The sequence below is a fragment of the Oratosquilla oratoria genome, chromosome 5, assembly GCF_046742065.1.
Source record: "Oratosquilla oratoria isolate Oo_2021 chromosome 5, ASM4674206v1, whole genome shotgun sequence".
NCBI lineage: Eukaryota > Metazoa > Arthropoda > Malacostraca > Stomatopoda > Squillidae > Oratosquilla > Oratosquilla oratoria.
In genome coordinates, this window is record NC_134781.1 from 42,983,646 (window position 1) to 42,998,645 (window position 15,000).

General features: G+C 45.1%; 2 protein-coding genes across 9 annotated transcripts in view; both read left to right on the top strand.

Moving 5' to 3' along the window:
- Positions 1 to 7,381, top strand: part of LOC143025493 (uncharacterized) — a 150,742-nt gene extending 143,361 nt beyond the window's left edge. For 2 of the 6 annotated variants that reach the window (XR_012966399.1, XR_012966397.1), the window contains one exon: positions 6,121 to 7,381. Coding sequence is in view for 2 of the 6 variants with exons in the window: in XM_076185235.1 (XP_076041350.1) it covers positions 90 to 578 (489 nt within the window). In the remaining 4 variants the exon portion in view is untranslated. Of the gene's footprint in view, positions 901 to 6,120 lie in introns of those variants that run through there. The other 4 variants (XM_076185235.1, XM_076185236.1, XR_012966398.1 and 1 more) reach the window with 3 other exon arrangements.
- Positions 1 to 15,000, top strand: part of LOC143025488 (uncharacterized) — a 608,144-nt gene that overhangs the window by 303,156 nt on the left and 289,988 nt on the right. The window contains exon 1 of one of the 3 annotated variants that reach the window (XM_076185217.1): positions 7,220 to 7,858. The exons of the other annotated variants lie outside the window; for them this stretch is intronic. The gene's annotated coding sequence lies outside the window, so the exon portion shown is untranslated. Of the gene's footprint in view, positions 1 to 7,219; positions 7,859 to 15,000 lie in introns of those variants that run through there. 3 annotated transcript variants of the gene reach the window in all.

The following is a 15,000-nucleotide window of genomic DNA, read 5'->3' on the forward strand; positions in this document are numbered from 1 at the left end:
AAGGGGACTCTTGCCTCCACTTACCGCCGCCTGCAGCCCCAGTTACTGCCAGTCCCTGTCGCCGCCGCAGAACCGACGTACTTACCATCATGGACCAGTCTGTTCTTCCTTCAGCGAACGTGGCTCCTGTGCAGGATCCATCCACCGATCCACCTCAGCAACCTGCAACCTTATCCGCCGTCCATGCCTTCCGTGCACCACCTGTCCTTAGTCACGACCCGACTGTGTGGTTCAACATTCTCGAATGTAACTTCAAATCCTCTCGTATATCTACTGGTCTCGCCAAATTCAGTAGCGCGTGCTCCCTTCTTCCGACGTACGTCCTTTCACGTGTGTCTGACGCTATTTCTACAGCGTTAACGTCCGACACCCCGTATGAAGACTTGAAGGACGCTATCCTCGCTAGATTCCAGTCATCCGTCGCTACGCGCCTTCAAGAACTTCTCTCCAAGGAAGAACTTGGCAACGAGAGACCATCAGACCATGAAGAATCTCCTGGCCGAAAAGTACGACACATTCGACAAGACCTTGTTTCTCCAGCTGTATTACCAACGTCTGCCCGCCACTATCCAGAGTAGCCTGTTCACTGTGAAGGACCAGCTTCCCGTAGAGAAACTCGCCACACTCGCCGACGAGCTCGTCGCAACTGTTTCTTCGCCCTCCGTCTCCCACGTCAAGACAAGACCCCCTTTACGAGCGCCTCGTCGACATGGTGACTCAACTCACCCTTCAAGTTAGTGAACTGAAGGAACAGGTTCAGGCAACAGACCGCCGTAACTTTTCACGAAGGCCACGTTCCCGATCCAGACCGAGATCCAAGAGCACGGATCGCAACCCAGCGGTATGTTACTATCACGCCCAGTTCGGTTCTAAGGCACGCAAATGTAACCATCCCTGCGCCTTCGCCCAGTCCCCCACTTTAAACCCCAACGGCGAACATTAGTGGTGCATAATGTTCGCCCTTCCTCTTCACAACTCCTCTACGTACAAGACCCTCTGACGCGCCACCTATTCCTTATCGACACCGGTGCTGCAGTAAGCATATTGCCAGCTTCAGCCAGTTCGAGGACGTTACCCCCACTCACGTCCCTCTACGCAGCCAACAACACGAAGATCGCCGTCTACAGGAAATCCACCTTAACCCTCTCCCTCAACCTCCGTCGCGCCTTTGAGTGGACATTCTACGTCGCCGACGTCCCTCAACCCATCCTTGGAGCCAATTTCCTCAACCACTATGGTCTTCTCGTGGACATACAGCGCCGTCGCCTTTACGATGTCTCCACGCGCCTCTCGTCCTACGGCCACACTCGTCCTGGCGTTAGCACCAGCATCTCTGTCACCAGTCAAGACACCCCTTTTGCTTCTCTACTGCAACAATTTCCCACCCTCACCCGGCCACATCCATGCACGCCGCCGATACGTCACCACGTCGAACATCGCATTGTCACTTCTGGTCGCCCAACCCACGCCAAGCCACGACGTCTCGCACCCGAACGACAACGCGTCGTCAAGACCGAGTTCGAGTCCCTTATGCGCCAAGGGATAATTCGACCCAGCAAGAGCAACTGGTCATTAGCGCTTCACGTCGTCACTAAGAAGAGCGGTGATTTGCGACCATGCGGTGACTATCGTGCCCTAAACTCCCAGACTGTCTTCGACCGTTACCCCATCCCCAACATCCAAGAATTTGGTTCCCAACTTTTCGGCTGCACCATCTTTTCTACAGTGGATCTGGTTCAAGCTTTCCATCAGATCCCTGTCCACCCCGATGACATCCCGAAGACGGCCATTACCACCCCGTTTGGCCTCTACAAGTACGTCCGGATGCCCTTCGGCTTGAAGAACTCAGCACAAACATTCCAGCGCTTCATTGACGAATTTCTTCGTGGCTTACCCTTCTGTTTCGTCTACATAGACGACCTCCTCATCGCCAGCCCTGATGAAGCCACCCACCGCCGTCATCTCGAAGAAGTCCTCACACGTCTACGTGACTACGGCATCCAAATCAACGCCGCCAAGTCGAACTTTGGATTGACCTCCGTAGACTTCCTTGGACACACTGTCTCCTCCACTGGTATTTCACCTCTGAGTACCAAGTGTGATGCCATCCGCCAGTTCCCGAAGCCCTCCACACAGAGACAACTCAAGCAGTTCCTAGGTATGCTTAACTTTTACAATCGTTTCATTCCTAAGTGTTCCCTCATGTTGCGACCTTTATATTCCCTCATTAGACCTTGCAAGCGTGGTCAGGCTCTCAAGCTCGATTGGTGTCCTGAATCCGACAAAGGTTTCGCTTCTGCGAAGACTGCCCTGGACACCGTCGCCACCCTCAGTTTCCCTGCCCCGGAGGCCCTCACATCCATCGCCACTGACGCCTCCAACGACAGAATCGGCGCCGTCTTGCAGCAATTCGTCGACAATGCTTGGAACCCGCTCGCCTTCTTCTCCAAGAAACTGAGCAACGCTGAGAAGAACTACACCACATTCGACAGGGAATTGCTTGCTGTCTACAGAGCTACCCAACGGTTCAGGTATTTCCTAGAAGGTCGACAGTTCATCATCTTCACTGACCACAAACCCCTCACTACCACCTTCCACGCTAACAAAGCCAGCTACACACCTACACAGCTCCGCCACTTACAGTATATTTCTCAGTTCTCCACAGACATTCGATACATCCAAGGTACTGACAACGCACCCGCTGACGCCCTCTCCAGAAACATTCACGCAGTCTCCCCGCAGTCTCCTGTCATCGACTACACCGCCATTGCAGCTGCACAGGCCAACTGCGACGACTTGTAGCGTCTGTTGGACAACCCTTCTCTCAAGATGGAGAAGATTCAGGTACCTGGCACAGACATCCGTCTGTATGCTGACGTCTCCACCGGCAACCTTCGCCCCTTCCTACCTCCGTCATTCCGCCATCAACTCTTCCGCCACCTTCATGACCTTGCACATCCTGGCATCCGTGCATCCCAACGAATGTTGACATCCAAATTCATCTGGCCAAGTATTAACAAGGACGTCAGGCACTGGGCCCGCACCTGCCTCCAGTGCCAGGCTTCTAAGGTAACGAGACACACGTTTTCCCCACTAACTTATTTCCCGCTTGTCTCTACCAGGTTCAGCCACGTACACGTCGATATCGTCGGCCCCCTCCCATACTCCAACGGCTTCAAGTACGTGTTTACCTGTGTCGACAGCTTCACTCGCTGGCCAGAGGCGATTCCACTTCCTGATATCAACACTGACACCGTTGCACGAGCGTTCGTCGACAACTGGGTTGCTCGCTTCGGTGTCCCGACCAACCTCACCTCCGACAGAGGCAGCCAGTTCGAGTCGACCCTCTGGAGCAAGGTAATGGCCCTCCTCGGTATCCGCCGTTACCGTACTGCCAGTTACCATCCTCAGGCCAACGGCATGGTAGAGCGCTTTCACCGCCAGCTGAAGGCCGCCCTCTACGCCCATGCCCTCATGAACGAGCTCTGGTCAGTGGCGCTGTCCCTTGTGCTCCTTGGCATCAGGACCTCCCTCAAGGTTGACATTGGCCACTCTCCTGCTGAACTCGTTTTCGGCACCACCCTCAGGCTTCCTGGAGAGTTTGTCGCAGACGTGCCCCATTCCACCTCCTGTACTCCACACGACTTCGCCTTCCAGCTGAAGGAGACCATGGCCAACCTCCACCCCGTCCCGCCACGCCACGCCAAGTCGCCTAGAACCTTCGTGAGCCAGGACCTCCTCCAGTGCACCCACGTCTTCGTCAGGACGGACGCCGTACGAAAAGCCCTCCAACCTCCGTACGAAGGCCCTTTTGAAGTCTTGCGACGCACCAGGAAGACAGTCACGATCAAACGCAACGGAAAGCGTGACCACGTCTCCATCGATCGCGTCAAACCGGCCTACCTTTTCGACCCCACGGACACTCCCGTCAACAGCACTCCCATTCCTACTCCTTCCAGTCAGCCCCGAACCTCCAAGACTGTCTCCTTTCAACAGTAACTCGGGGGGGGGGAGTAATGTAGCAACACGCTGCCACTGCTATAGTGTCCCCTAAGTGTACACATCATAACTGTTTATAAAATTATTAATCTGTATCAAATTATTATATATGTCTATTGTAAATTATACAGTATATTCCAAATATTGTATCACATACGAGGATGATTGTTGTATTGTTAAATTTATATATGTATAGTTTTATTTGCATACTCTGTTCAAAGCGTTAATCATTCTCAATGTATTATGTATGTCATGGCGGACGGGCCAATCGAATACAAGTCCTAAACCAGTTTCGCAGTATGAGTTACTCCTGCCTACAATTTGGACAGTATCCTTCTACCCTGATGAGGTAATCAGCCTCATCAAAATACCATTCACACATACTCTCTCAGCCCCTCTATCCCCCACCCACTCCCATGCGTTAGAGCATCATCCATACACAACCATTCTCCACTCACCCCATCTTCTGTCTTCTCCCTTCCTCAACAGATATTCCCCTTTCACAATGCCTCCTTTACTCCATCCATTCATCTTATTCTTGGTCGCCCCCTCATGTTCACTCCCCCCACCTCTGCCTTCCACACTTCTTTTACTAATCTTTCTTCACTTATTCTTTCCAATTGTCCAAACTATCACAATACTCTTTCATCAACCCTGGCTCCCAACACCTTTTCCATCCCCGCTCTCCTCACCTCGTTTTTCACTCTATTCAGCCTAGTAACCCCTACCATACTTTACGGAGATTTCATCTCAAACATATACTCTTTCTCTCTTCCTCTATTATGTTCCATGCTTCTGCCCCATACAGTGCTGTTGGCACAATTACACATTCATACAATCTCCTCTTAGCGTCCATATATATATATATATATATATATATATATATGTATATGTATATATATATATATATATATATGTATATGCCAGGATGGTTGGCCATATAGACAAAAAAATGGGTGATTTGTACCCTTTCGATATAAAAATTCAAAATATTAATATTAAGAGGTGAACTAAAAGAGAGGTGGAATGTTAGATTACATAATAGTCTTGTTCCCCTCGTACTCATCTATGCAACACACACACATACACAGTCACACCCACGTCACACGCACGTCACACGGGCGGCACAGCACGAAACCGTATAACCGTATCATTGATCCACAAATGGTTGTTGTCACAGTAATCGACGTCCATCGGGCAGACAAAGCCTCCGGTAACGTAATATACATTAATTCTCCACTCACATTTGCCTTACACTCTCACCCCCATCTCTCCCGCCCTCTCTCTCTATCTCTCTCTCTCTCTCTCTCTCTCTCTCTCTCTCTCTCTCTCTCTCTCTTATCTTTCTCGCTCTCTCGCTGTTGTCGTTATGTCCACTTTGTGTATCCAAAGATCCATGGTCTTCCATAAATCCCACATGTCCCGGTTATAGTTAGGGCAAAGGTGATGGTTTTGGGTGATGTGAAGCGTCTCATGGCGTATGCTCTTGATCTTCACTGTATTAATCGTCTCCAACCCTTTGACCCCTTTTAAGAGGACGACGCACTTGTGGGTTTCTTCTGGCTAATGATGGACGAATCTATTCAGTGAATGAGCTGATTGAAGACATTAACCCTTTTTTCAGCTGAATAAAGTCGACTGGCATCAGGACAAGCACGGATATGAGTGTTTCAATGTGCTTATGAAGAGAACTCGAGATAAACACGTGTATTTATTTATTTTTATTTTGTTTTTTATTTGTTTTTGCTTTTTACAATAGTGTGTAGCCTGTAAGGATTTTACAGATCACCATTATATGTAATTATATTTCGTTTCTACCCTTGGGGCATATAGCAGTTGGACCCTGTGGTACTCCGTGGCAATACCCACCGCCTTCCCACCTGCGGTCCCCCGGGGTACCCCTGTATTGCTTCCTCTCTGGTAATTCACCTATGGTAGCCCAAACCCGGTAGTACTTTCTCACCCCTCCACCCCCGTGGTAACTGCTGCAGTACCTCCTCCCCAGGGCACCTATGGTACCCTAACCCCGGGGGCACCCCTCACCCCGCCACCCTGTGACTTTGCGTACCTAGAGGTAGATGTCAAAATTCCCAGTTAACAAGTCCATTTGCTTCCTTACAGTGAGAAGGACACTCTTTTCCACAGATCAGCGAACTGGTTACACTTCTAGATTGTTAGCTCGCTCTTGCTGCTAGTCTAGAAATTGTTCGTTAGCAGGCAAGTGAGCGAGTTAGTGTGTTTCTAGTGGAGTTAACGAGATGTTAGTGTCGATGTCTTTAGTACCTTGAAGATCTTGGTGCCATGGATCCAACACTAAGTGATGGGGTTCACATTTAGTGATTATTTTAGTGTGATCAGAGCGTACAAATGGTGATTTTTTTTTCTGTGTTCATAAGTTCAAAACGCTGGTTTTCACCTTGAAAAAACGCTTTTCCAAATTTAAGGTTTTGTTGTGAGGATTTTTCTTCATGAGAAATGGAACGTTTGAAATCAATCTCGGAAGCCCAATTTGGAAATGAACACTAAAGGAAAAAAACAACATGAAAACTAAAAAAAAAATAAAAATGTTTTAGTGGAAAAAAGGGGTTATAGTTTGATGAAGTGTGTTTATTAGTTCTTTACCTCCTCCACTCTCTACAACAACAACCTAACGCAAGTATCTCCTGCACGGGGACTGTACCATCTCTCCATCCACCACCGCGGGCTGAGATGCAAAGAGGTCCCCCCCCCTCTTCCACCACCACAATAATTTTTCCCTCCTCTCCTCCCACCCCCAACTACCCTCCAGGTGGGGGAAGGTAGACACCAACTTCAGTGAGAGTTTCGGTTAGGTGATTAATCGTAGGAACTGCTTCAGCCCCATTGACCGTCGTCTGCTCGTTGTCGACCAATGGCCGATTTGGGGTCTCCAGCCACCACCTTCACCGCCGCCGCCGCCACGACGGCAGGATAAAGTCATAGGTGACGTCGTGACGTCAACGGGACACGCAGATAACGCGAGTTCAGGTACGAGGTACGAAGTTGAGGACGGGAATCGAACTAAGCCCATGAGTGAGGGTTAAGAGCAATCCTCAAGAAGTTCGAAACACAGGAACATCTGTGCAGGACACAGGACATAGGAACACCTCCTCCGCAGGAACCTGAAAAAGGAGGAACTGCTGGTGTGCGGGGGGGGGGGCAAGTAAAATAACGCCAAAGCCACAGGATCTTGGCCAACTTGTCTTAGTCACTTCGACCTGATCGAAGACGACTTAGCTATCTTACACGAAGACCGAAATCTCAAGGAGGTAGCCCGCACACAAGAGGACACAGAGGGCGACCAACCCACAAGAGGACGCACAAGGAACTCCCACAGGAGATTACAAGGCACAACCAACAAAAAGACACACAAGAAACCCACAAGAGGACACGTGCACAGCAGTCAACCAGCACAACGAACCTTGCTCAGGGACCTACCCTCACAAATATTAGTGTCCGGGTACCAAAACTCGCACATCCTTTGGGCAGTGATCTACCCGCAAATATTACCATTAGGAACCTGTAAACCCCATAAAATCCCCATAAAAGTAACCCCATCCCCTCTTGATAGCAATCAACGCACACAAAATCCTCAGAGAACAAACCAACCTCACGCATGCTTCATAGAAACCAACCCACGCAAGATTCCTTATATTAGCAGGCAACCCTCAAAGGGACCCTGTTCAAAGGAGGGAACCCACCAAGGACCCCTCCCCGACACAGAACCTTCCCACGCAGGGAGACCAATAGAAGGAAACAACCTACGCAAGGACTCGTGCGCAGAATCCAAAGTTGATGTGGCGCTGGAATCTGCAAAGAAGCCATGGGACAGACATAGAAGGTAAGTGTCGCTTAACTGTGAAGGAAAAATAACCTTTGGGGCCAGGAGACCCAAGGTAAGTTTTGCCTTGGCAGCCATGATGCTCTTTTGTCTAATTACAGCTTGTCACCGGCTGGGGAACAACGAAGAAAAGATAAACGGGGAAGGTAATGAAAGGGCATAACGAAAGGAAGGAGAATTTTTTTTTAGTAAACGTACACAAGGTGAATATTAGAAAGAGCATTGGTTGTTATGAAATGTAGTTTACCAGCGTTTCTTCTTTTTGGACCACCTCACGCAAATATATATATATATATATATATATATATATATATATACACCAACCACAATTCACTTTAATTCTAAGCCATCAACGTCGAGGAACTGGAGGAGGCATTCATGCAGAAATTGATACGTGGTACAACTAAGGACTCGAACCTCCACCAGGACGTAACAAGTGACGGTGACTTAGCCGATTGCGCTATCAATATATATATATATATATATATATATATATATATATATATATATCAGATAATTTTTATGACCGTCGCGCAGAGGATTCGAACCTGCTGCTCAAGGCGCCAAGAGGTCCCATGACTTCCGCCTTACAGCGCTCGACCACTGATGCTTGTGGTCGAGCGGTGTAGGACGGCAGTCATGGGGCCTCTTGGCGCCTTGAGCAGCATGTTCGAATCCCCTGCGTGACGGTCATAAAAATTATCTGATTGATGTCGCTGTTCACTAGCGAATTTCTCATATATATATATATATATATATATATATATATATATATATATATATATATGTGTGTGTGTGTGTGTGTACTGTATATGTATGTGTACACACACGCACACACACACACATATATATGTATATATATATATAAATATATATATACACACACTCTGATACCTCGAGATACGAAATTAATTTCGTGACCGCCGTCGTATATCAAAAACTCGTATCTCAAAACAATTCCATTTAAATTAATGGAAATAGAATTAATCCGTTCTAGCGATACGAAAGTACCCCAAAACAAACTTAAATTACACAAAACAAGCACAATTTATAGATAAATACATGAGTAATAACACATACAATGATAAAATAATAAATAACAATAATAAATGTTATCATATACCACGGAGACAGGTGATAGCGGTGAAGGGAGGTGTGAGCCAGGAGGAGGAGGGAGGGAGAGAAGGCAACGAGAGCTAGCATACGACGCGCCCACACGTACAGTGGGTAATGATAAACACAATTAAACATTATAAACACATGCACATTAGTGCAAATAAAATGAAAATAACGACGATTTTTTCCCTTTTTTATGTGATTAAGAACAATGTTAAACTATTTTTTTGGGGGGCTTTTTATTTTATTTTATTTATTTGTTTTTATTTTATTTATTTATCTTTATTTTACTTTTCTTTTTTATTGAAGGAGTGGGAGGGAGTAAAGGATGGAGCAGAGATGGGTGTGGAGGAGGAATGGGGATGGTTCAAGGAGGGAGTCTTAAAGTGTGCAAGGATGGTGTGTGGAACAAGAAGGACAGGGGGAAATAGAAGAAAGGGTAGTGAATGGTGGGATGAGGAAACAAAGAAGTTTGTAGAAGAGAAGAAGCGAGCATTCACAGATTGGTTACAAAAGTCATATGAGACGTACAAAGAAAAGAAAAGAGAAGTAAAGCAAAAGGTAAAGGAGGCAAAGAGGAGAGCAGATGTGAAATGGGGTAGGAGTATGACAGAAAATTTTGAAAGTAATAAAAAGATATTTTGGAAAGAAATTAAGAGAGGAAGAGGAGGCGAATCAAGTAGGGAAGAAAAGGTAAAAGGTACAGATGGAGAGATGATAATGGAAGAGATGGCAGTAAGGGGAAGATGGGCAGAATATTTTAGGGAGTTGCTAAATGTGAAGGAGGATAGGGAAGGAAAGATAGCTGCAGTGGGAAATGCGAAGAAAATGAGAGTGATGAGTGAGGAGAATGGAGGAGAAATAAGGAAGGATGAGGTGAAGGCAGTTGTAAAGATGATGAAAGCAGGTAAGGCACCTGGTCTGGATGGATGCCATGCAGAATGTCTGAAAAAGGGAGGTTCAGTGATGGTGGACTGGCTGGTGAGGTTATTTAATGTTTGCTGGAGAGAGGGTAGAGTACCGGAGGACTGGAGAAGTGCCTGTATAGTTCCTCTTTACAAGGGAAAAGGGGACAAGTGTGAATGTAGTAGTTTCAGAGGGATTAGCTTGTTAAGTGTAGTAGGGAAGGCTTATGGGAGGATCTTAATTGAGAGGATTAGGAGAGGAACAGAAGGAGTAATTGGTGAGGAACAGTGTGGATTTAGGACAGGTAGAGGTTGTGTAGATCAGATCTTTGTGGTAAGACAGATATGTGAGAAAGCTATAGGAAAGGGAAAGGATGTTTTTTGGGCTTTTATGGATCTGGAAAAGGCTTATGACAGGGTAGACAGAAAGGCACTGTGGGAGGTTATGCAGATTTATGGGATAGGAGGAAAGCTTTTGGGAGCTGTCAAGAGTTTTTATGAGAGTAGTAGAGCTTGTGTCAGGATTAGAAATGGAGAGAGTGAGTGGTTTGAAGTAAAGGTGGGACTTCGTCAAGGATGCGTTATGTCGCCCTGGCTGTTCAACTTATACATGGATGGGGTGGTGCGAGAGGTGAATGCTAGGGTAGTGGGTCAGGGATTGGAGATGGTTAAAGAAAATGGAGAAAAGTGGGAGGTGAGCCAGCTGTTGTTTGCGGACGACACTGCGCTTGTGGCAGGGTCAGAGGAGGGATTGAGGAAGCTGGTGGCAGAGTTTGGGAGAGTATGTGATAGAAGAAAGCTAAAGATAAATGTGGGTAAAAGTAAGGTGATGAGATGTACAAGGGGTGAAAGTGGCAGTAGACTGGAAGTGAACATTAAGGGAGAGCGACTGGAGGAAGTGGATAGTTTTAGATACTTGGGTGCAAGTGTAGCAGGAAAAGGTGGAGTGAAGGTGGAGGTAGAATGTAGATTGAGGGAAGCGAGTAAATGCCTTGGTGGATTAAAGAGTGTAATGAGGAATAGACATTTGGGAATGGATGCGAAGAGGAGACTGTATGAAGGAGTGATTGTGCCAACAGCACTGTATGGGGCAGAAACGTGGAACATAAGAGAAGAAGAGAGAAGGAGTTTGAATGTGTTTGAGATGAGGTGTCTGAGAAGTATGGTGGGGGTTACTAGGCTGGATAGAGTGAGAAATGAGGAGGTGAGGAGGAGAACAGTGGTGAAAAAGGAGCTGGGAGATAGGGTTGATGAAAGAATATTAGGATGGTTTGGACACATGGAAAGAATGAGTGAAGAAAGACTAGTAAAAGAGGTATGGAAGGCAGATGTGGAGGGAGTGAACATGAGGGGACGTCCTAGGATGAGGTGGATGGATGGGGTGAAGGGGGCTTTGGGGAAGAGGGGAATGTCTGTTGAGGAAGGAAGGGAGAGGACGGAAGACAGATTTGAGTGGAGAATGGTTGTATATGGATGATGTTGTGATTGCATGAGAAGGAATGGGCGGGGGGGTGGGGGGGTAGTATGTGTGAGTAAATTTTGACGCAGCCCGAAGGGATTTCTCCCCGTCCTCTCCTTATATGCAAGGGGGGACGGAGAGGGGGGGTCGCCGATTAAATGAAGCGGCCTTGCTGTGCATGTGCTGTGTCTTGCGACACTGCTTCTGACCCAGGGCAGTGGGCAGGGTGCAGGGATGACCCGTCATACAGGAGGTGCTCAGATGAGAGGGAGGGTGGGAGGGGTGTGGAGTGTATTTAGGGATGAAATGGGTGGGAGTGTTTTTATGCCTTTCCCTTTTTGGCTACCTCCCTTGGAAGGGGGGAAAAAGCCTTGGTATATGTATGTATTGTTTTTGTGGGCTTTTCAATCTAATTTCTTATCACTTTCACGTCTGGCGAACAGTCTGCCACCTACCGCTGGCGTTTCAGATTATCGCGCATCATCACATCCTATCTCAACATTTTCGTCGTATCTCAAATTTTTCGTTTGTTAGGGCGATCGTATCTCTATAGTCAACGCAACGAGAAATGACCGCTAAGGCGTGGCTAGGAGATTTCCCGGTGTTGCCACACATGGGCATCCATGGCGAGAACGTGCGTGTGGATGTAATGTTTTCTGAATGCAGTGTGAGGGGGGCGGGGCCAGAGATTAGATGTAGCGGCAACGTCGCTCTCTCTTCCTGATATGCCATGTCTAGACTCGAGGAAACGAAACCTTTGTATAGAAAACATTGCTTTGATTTTTACTTCAGTGGTGGTGTGTGACAAAAAATTATAATATAATTATATGTGGCAACATTATAAAATCATAAAATAGAATTATAAAATAAAATAGAATTATGAAATAATTATATGTGGCACCACAGGGGGACTCCCAGTGCTCCGCCCTAACGGCCATTTCTCAATGCAATGGGTATAGGTGTCACTGTATATTATATATATATATATATATATATATATATATATATATATATAATGTGTGTGTGTGTGTCTGTTTGTGTGTGTGTATGTATAATTATATATATTTGTATATATATTATATATATATATATATATATATATATATATATAACAATATAGTGATCCTTTTCTATGCTCTCTCACTCTTTTCCTTGTTTATTCGATTCTTTCTCCAGGCGATTTAATTCAATGATGCCAGTGGTCTTTATTCTATTAAGGGTTGAGGGAGACGAGATGGCCAAGGAAGAAGGAAGGGAGAGAGGAGATTGAAAAGGAGGGGAAGTAGGAAGAATTGGCGAGCGTCATGTTGCTTATGTCGCAACTAGAATCGTGACGTCACGTGACGTAAGCGGACGTAACCTAAGCTTTCGTCACGTAAGGAACGCCGTGGCGCCATTCTTTTCGAACGTCGTGTGTGATATGTGGCTGGCAGTGCCTAACGCGATATGCGAGACGTGGCAGAAGCGCCTTTGTTTACATTGCATCATAGTGTTTTTTTCATGGCATTACGAATAGTACAAAAGCTAACAAGGTCAAAATTGCATAACATTTCTGAGAGCAGGAAAATGGTGGAACAATAAAATTAAATAAATAAGTAAACTGTAAAATGACCTGAGAGCGTCCCTTCGGTAAGAAATGGGTGGACATTGTATCAATTCAAAATCTAATTATAGAGTGAAGGGAAGAGATGGCTTCTCTCTCTCTCTCTCTATCTCCCTTCAAGTATCAGGAAGAGAGTTCCAGAGCTTCCTGATAAAAAGGTTGTTAGGAATCACATTGGTCCACTATTATCTGCTGACGGTCAACTTGAATATTCAAATGAAGGGATGTGTAATATGTTAAACAATTATTTTAGCTCGGTATTCGTAAACGAAACACCTCAAAGTGAACTCCAAACTGAAACCTGTGAAAAGTCTAGGGTAAACTTACTCACTACGGTGAATATAACAAAAGAAAAAATTAAAATGTGTATAGATAAATTCAAAGTTGGCATCCAAGAATCTTAAAGGAAATAAAAAATGAGATTTTTGTTCCATTAGAAATTATTTTCAAGAAATCCATCATATCCGAAGATGTCCCAAGAGAGTGGAAGCTAACTAACGTTACTCCCACATTCAAAAAAGGTGACAAAAAGAAGGCAAATAACTATAGGCCTATAAGTTTGACTTCAATCGTAGGAAAAATAATGGAAACTATCATCAGAGATGCTATCGAACATCATTTAGAAAGTAACCGTTTGATAAATGATAGCCAGCATGGTTTCAGACGGAAACGTTCTTGTGTGACTAACTTACTCAAATTCTACAACACGGTTATCTCGAGTTATGACAAAAGAAACAATATAGGTTTAATATATCTAGACTGCTTCTGACCCAGGGCAGTGGACAAGGTGCAGGGATGACCCGTCATTCAGGAGGTGCTAAGATAAGAGGGAGGGTGGAGGGGTGTGGAGTGTATTCAGGGATGGAATGGGTGGGAGTGATTTTATGCCTTTTTCTTTTTGGCTACCCCCCTTGTAAGGGGGAAAAAGCCTTGGTATATGTATGTATGTATGTATATCTAGACTTTGCAAAAGCTTTTGATACCGTCCCACACGAAAAACTACTTACTAAATTAGCTTTACACGGAATAAGTGGTAGCCTATTAGGTTGGACTAGTAATTGGTTGAATGGTCGAAAACAGAGAGTTGTTTTAAATGGAAAAACTTCTAGATGGAAAAATGTTACAAGTGGAGTTCCTCAGAGTTCCGTTCTTGGGCCACTTCTGTTCATAGTATATATATAAATGATATAGACCATGGACTAAAATCTACTGTTTCCAAATTTGCTGATGATAGAAAAATGTGCGGAATGGCAAATGATCACTTAAACCAATTAGATATTCAAGAATATTTAGATAAATTACAGCAATGGCCTGAAAAGTGGCTAATGAAATTTAACACAAGTAAATGCAAGGTAATGCACATAGGTAAAAATAACAGTAAGTACGATTACAAGTTATTTGGAAATTCGTTAACAAAAGTGGATAGTGAAAAAGATCTCGGCGTAATTATCAGTAACGACATCAAATCATCCAAGCAGTGTATTTCAGCCTCTGAGAAAGCAAATAAGATTCTGGGACTGATTGCGCGATCTTTTGATTTCAAAAGCCCATCACTCATTAACAAGTTATATAAATCGTTAGTTCGTCCACATTTGGAATATGCTGTTTCCGTATGGTTACCGAATCTCATTAAAGACATTGACAGACTGGAAAAAGTACAACGGCGAGCCACAAAACTGATTCCAAATATCAAAAATAAATCATACGAAAATCGACTAAAACGTATGAATCTATTTTCCCTAAAAAAGCGTAGACTCAGAGGTTACTTGAGGTCTTTAAGATTCTAAAGGGAATTGACAACATCAAAAGTGACCAAATTTTCACATTGAATGAGAATCAGACAAGAAACAATGGTCTCAAACTGTCCGGAAATAGATTCAATTTGGAAGTAGGTAGAAACAACTTTGCCAACCGTGTAGTTAATGAATGGAATGAATGGAGTGGGGGAAGGGGGATGGGGGGGTTAAAGACAGAGCATTTGTTAACCCTTAATATATATATATATATATATATATATATATATATATATATATTATATATATATATATATATATATATA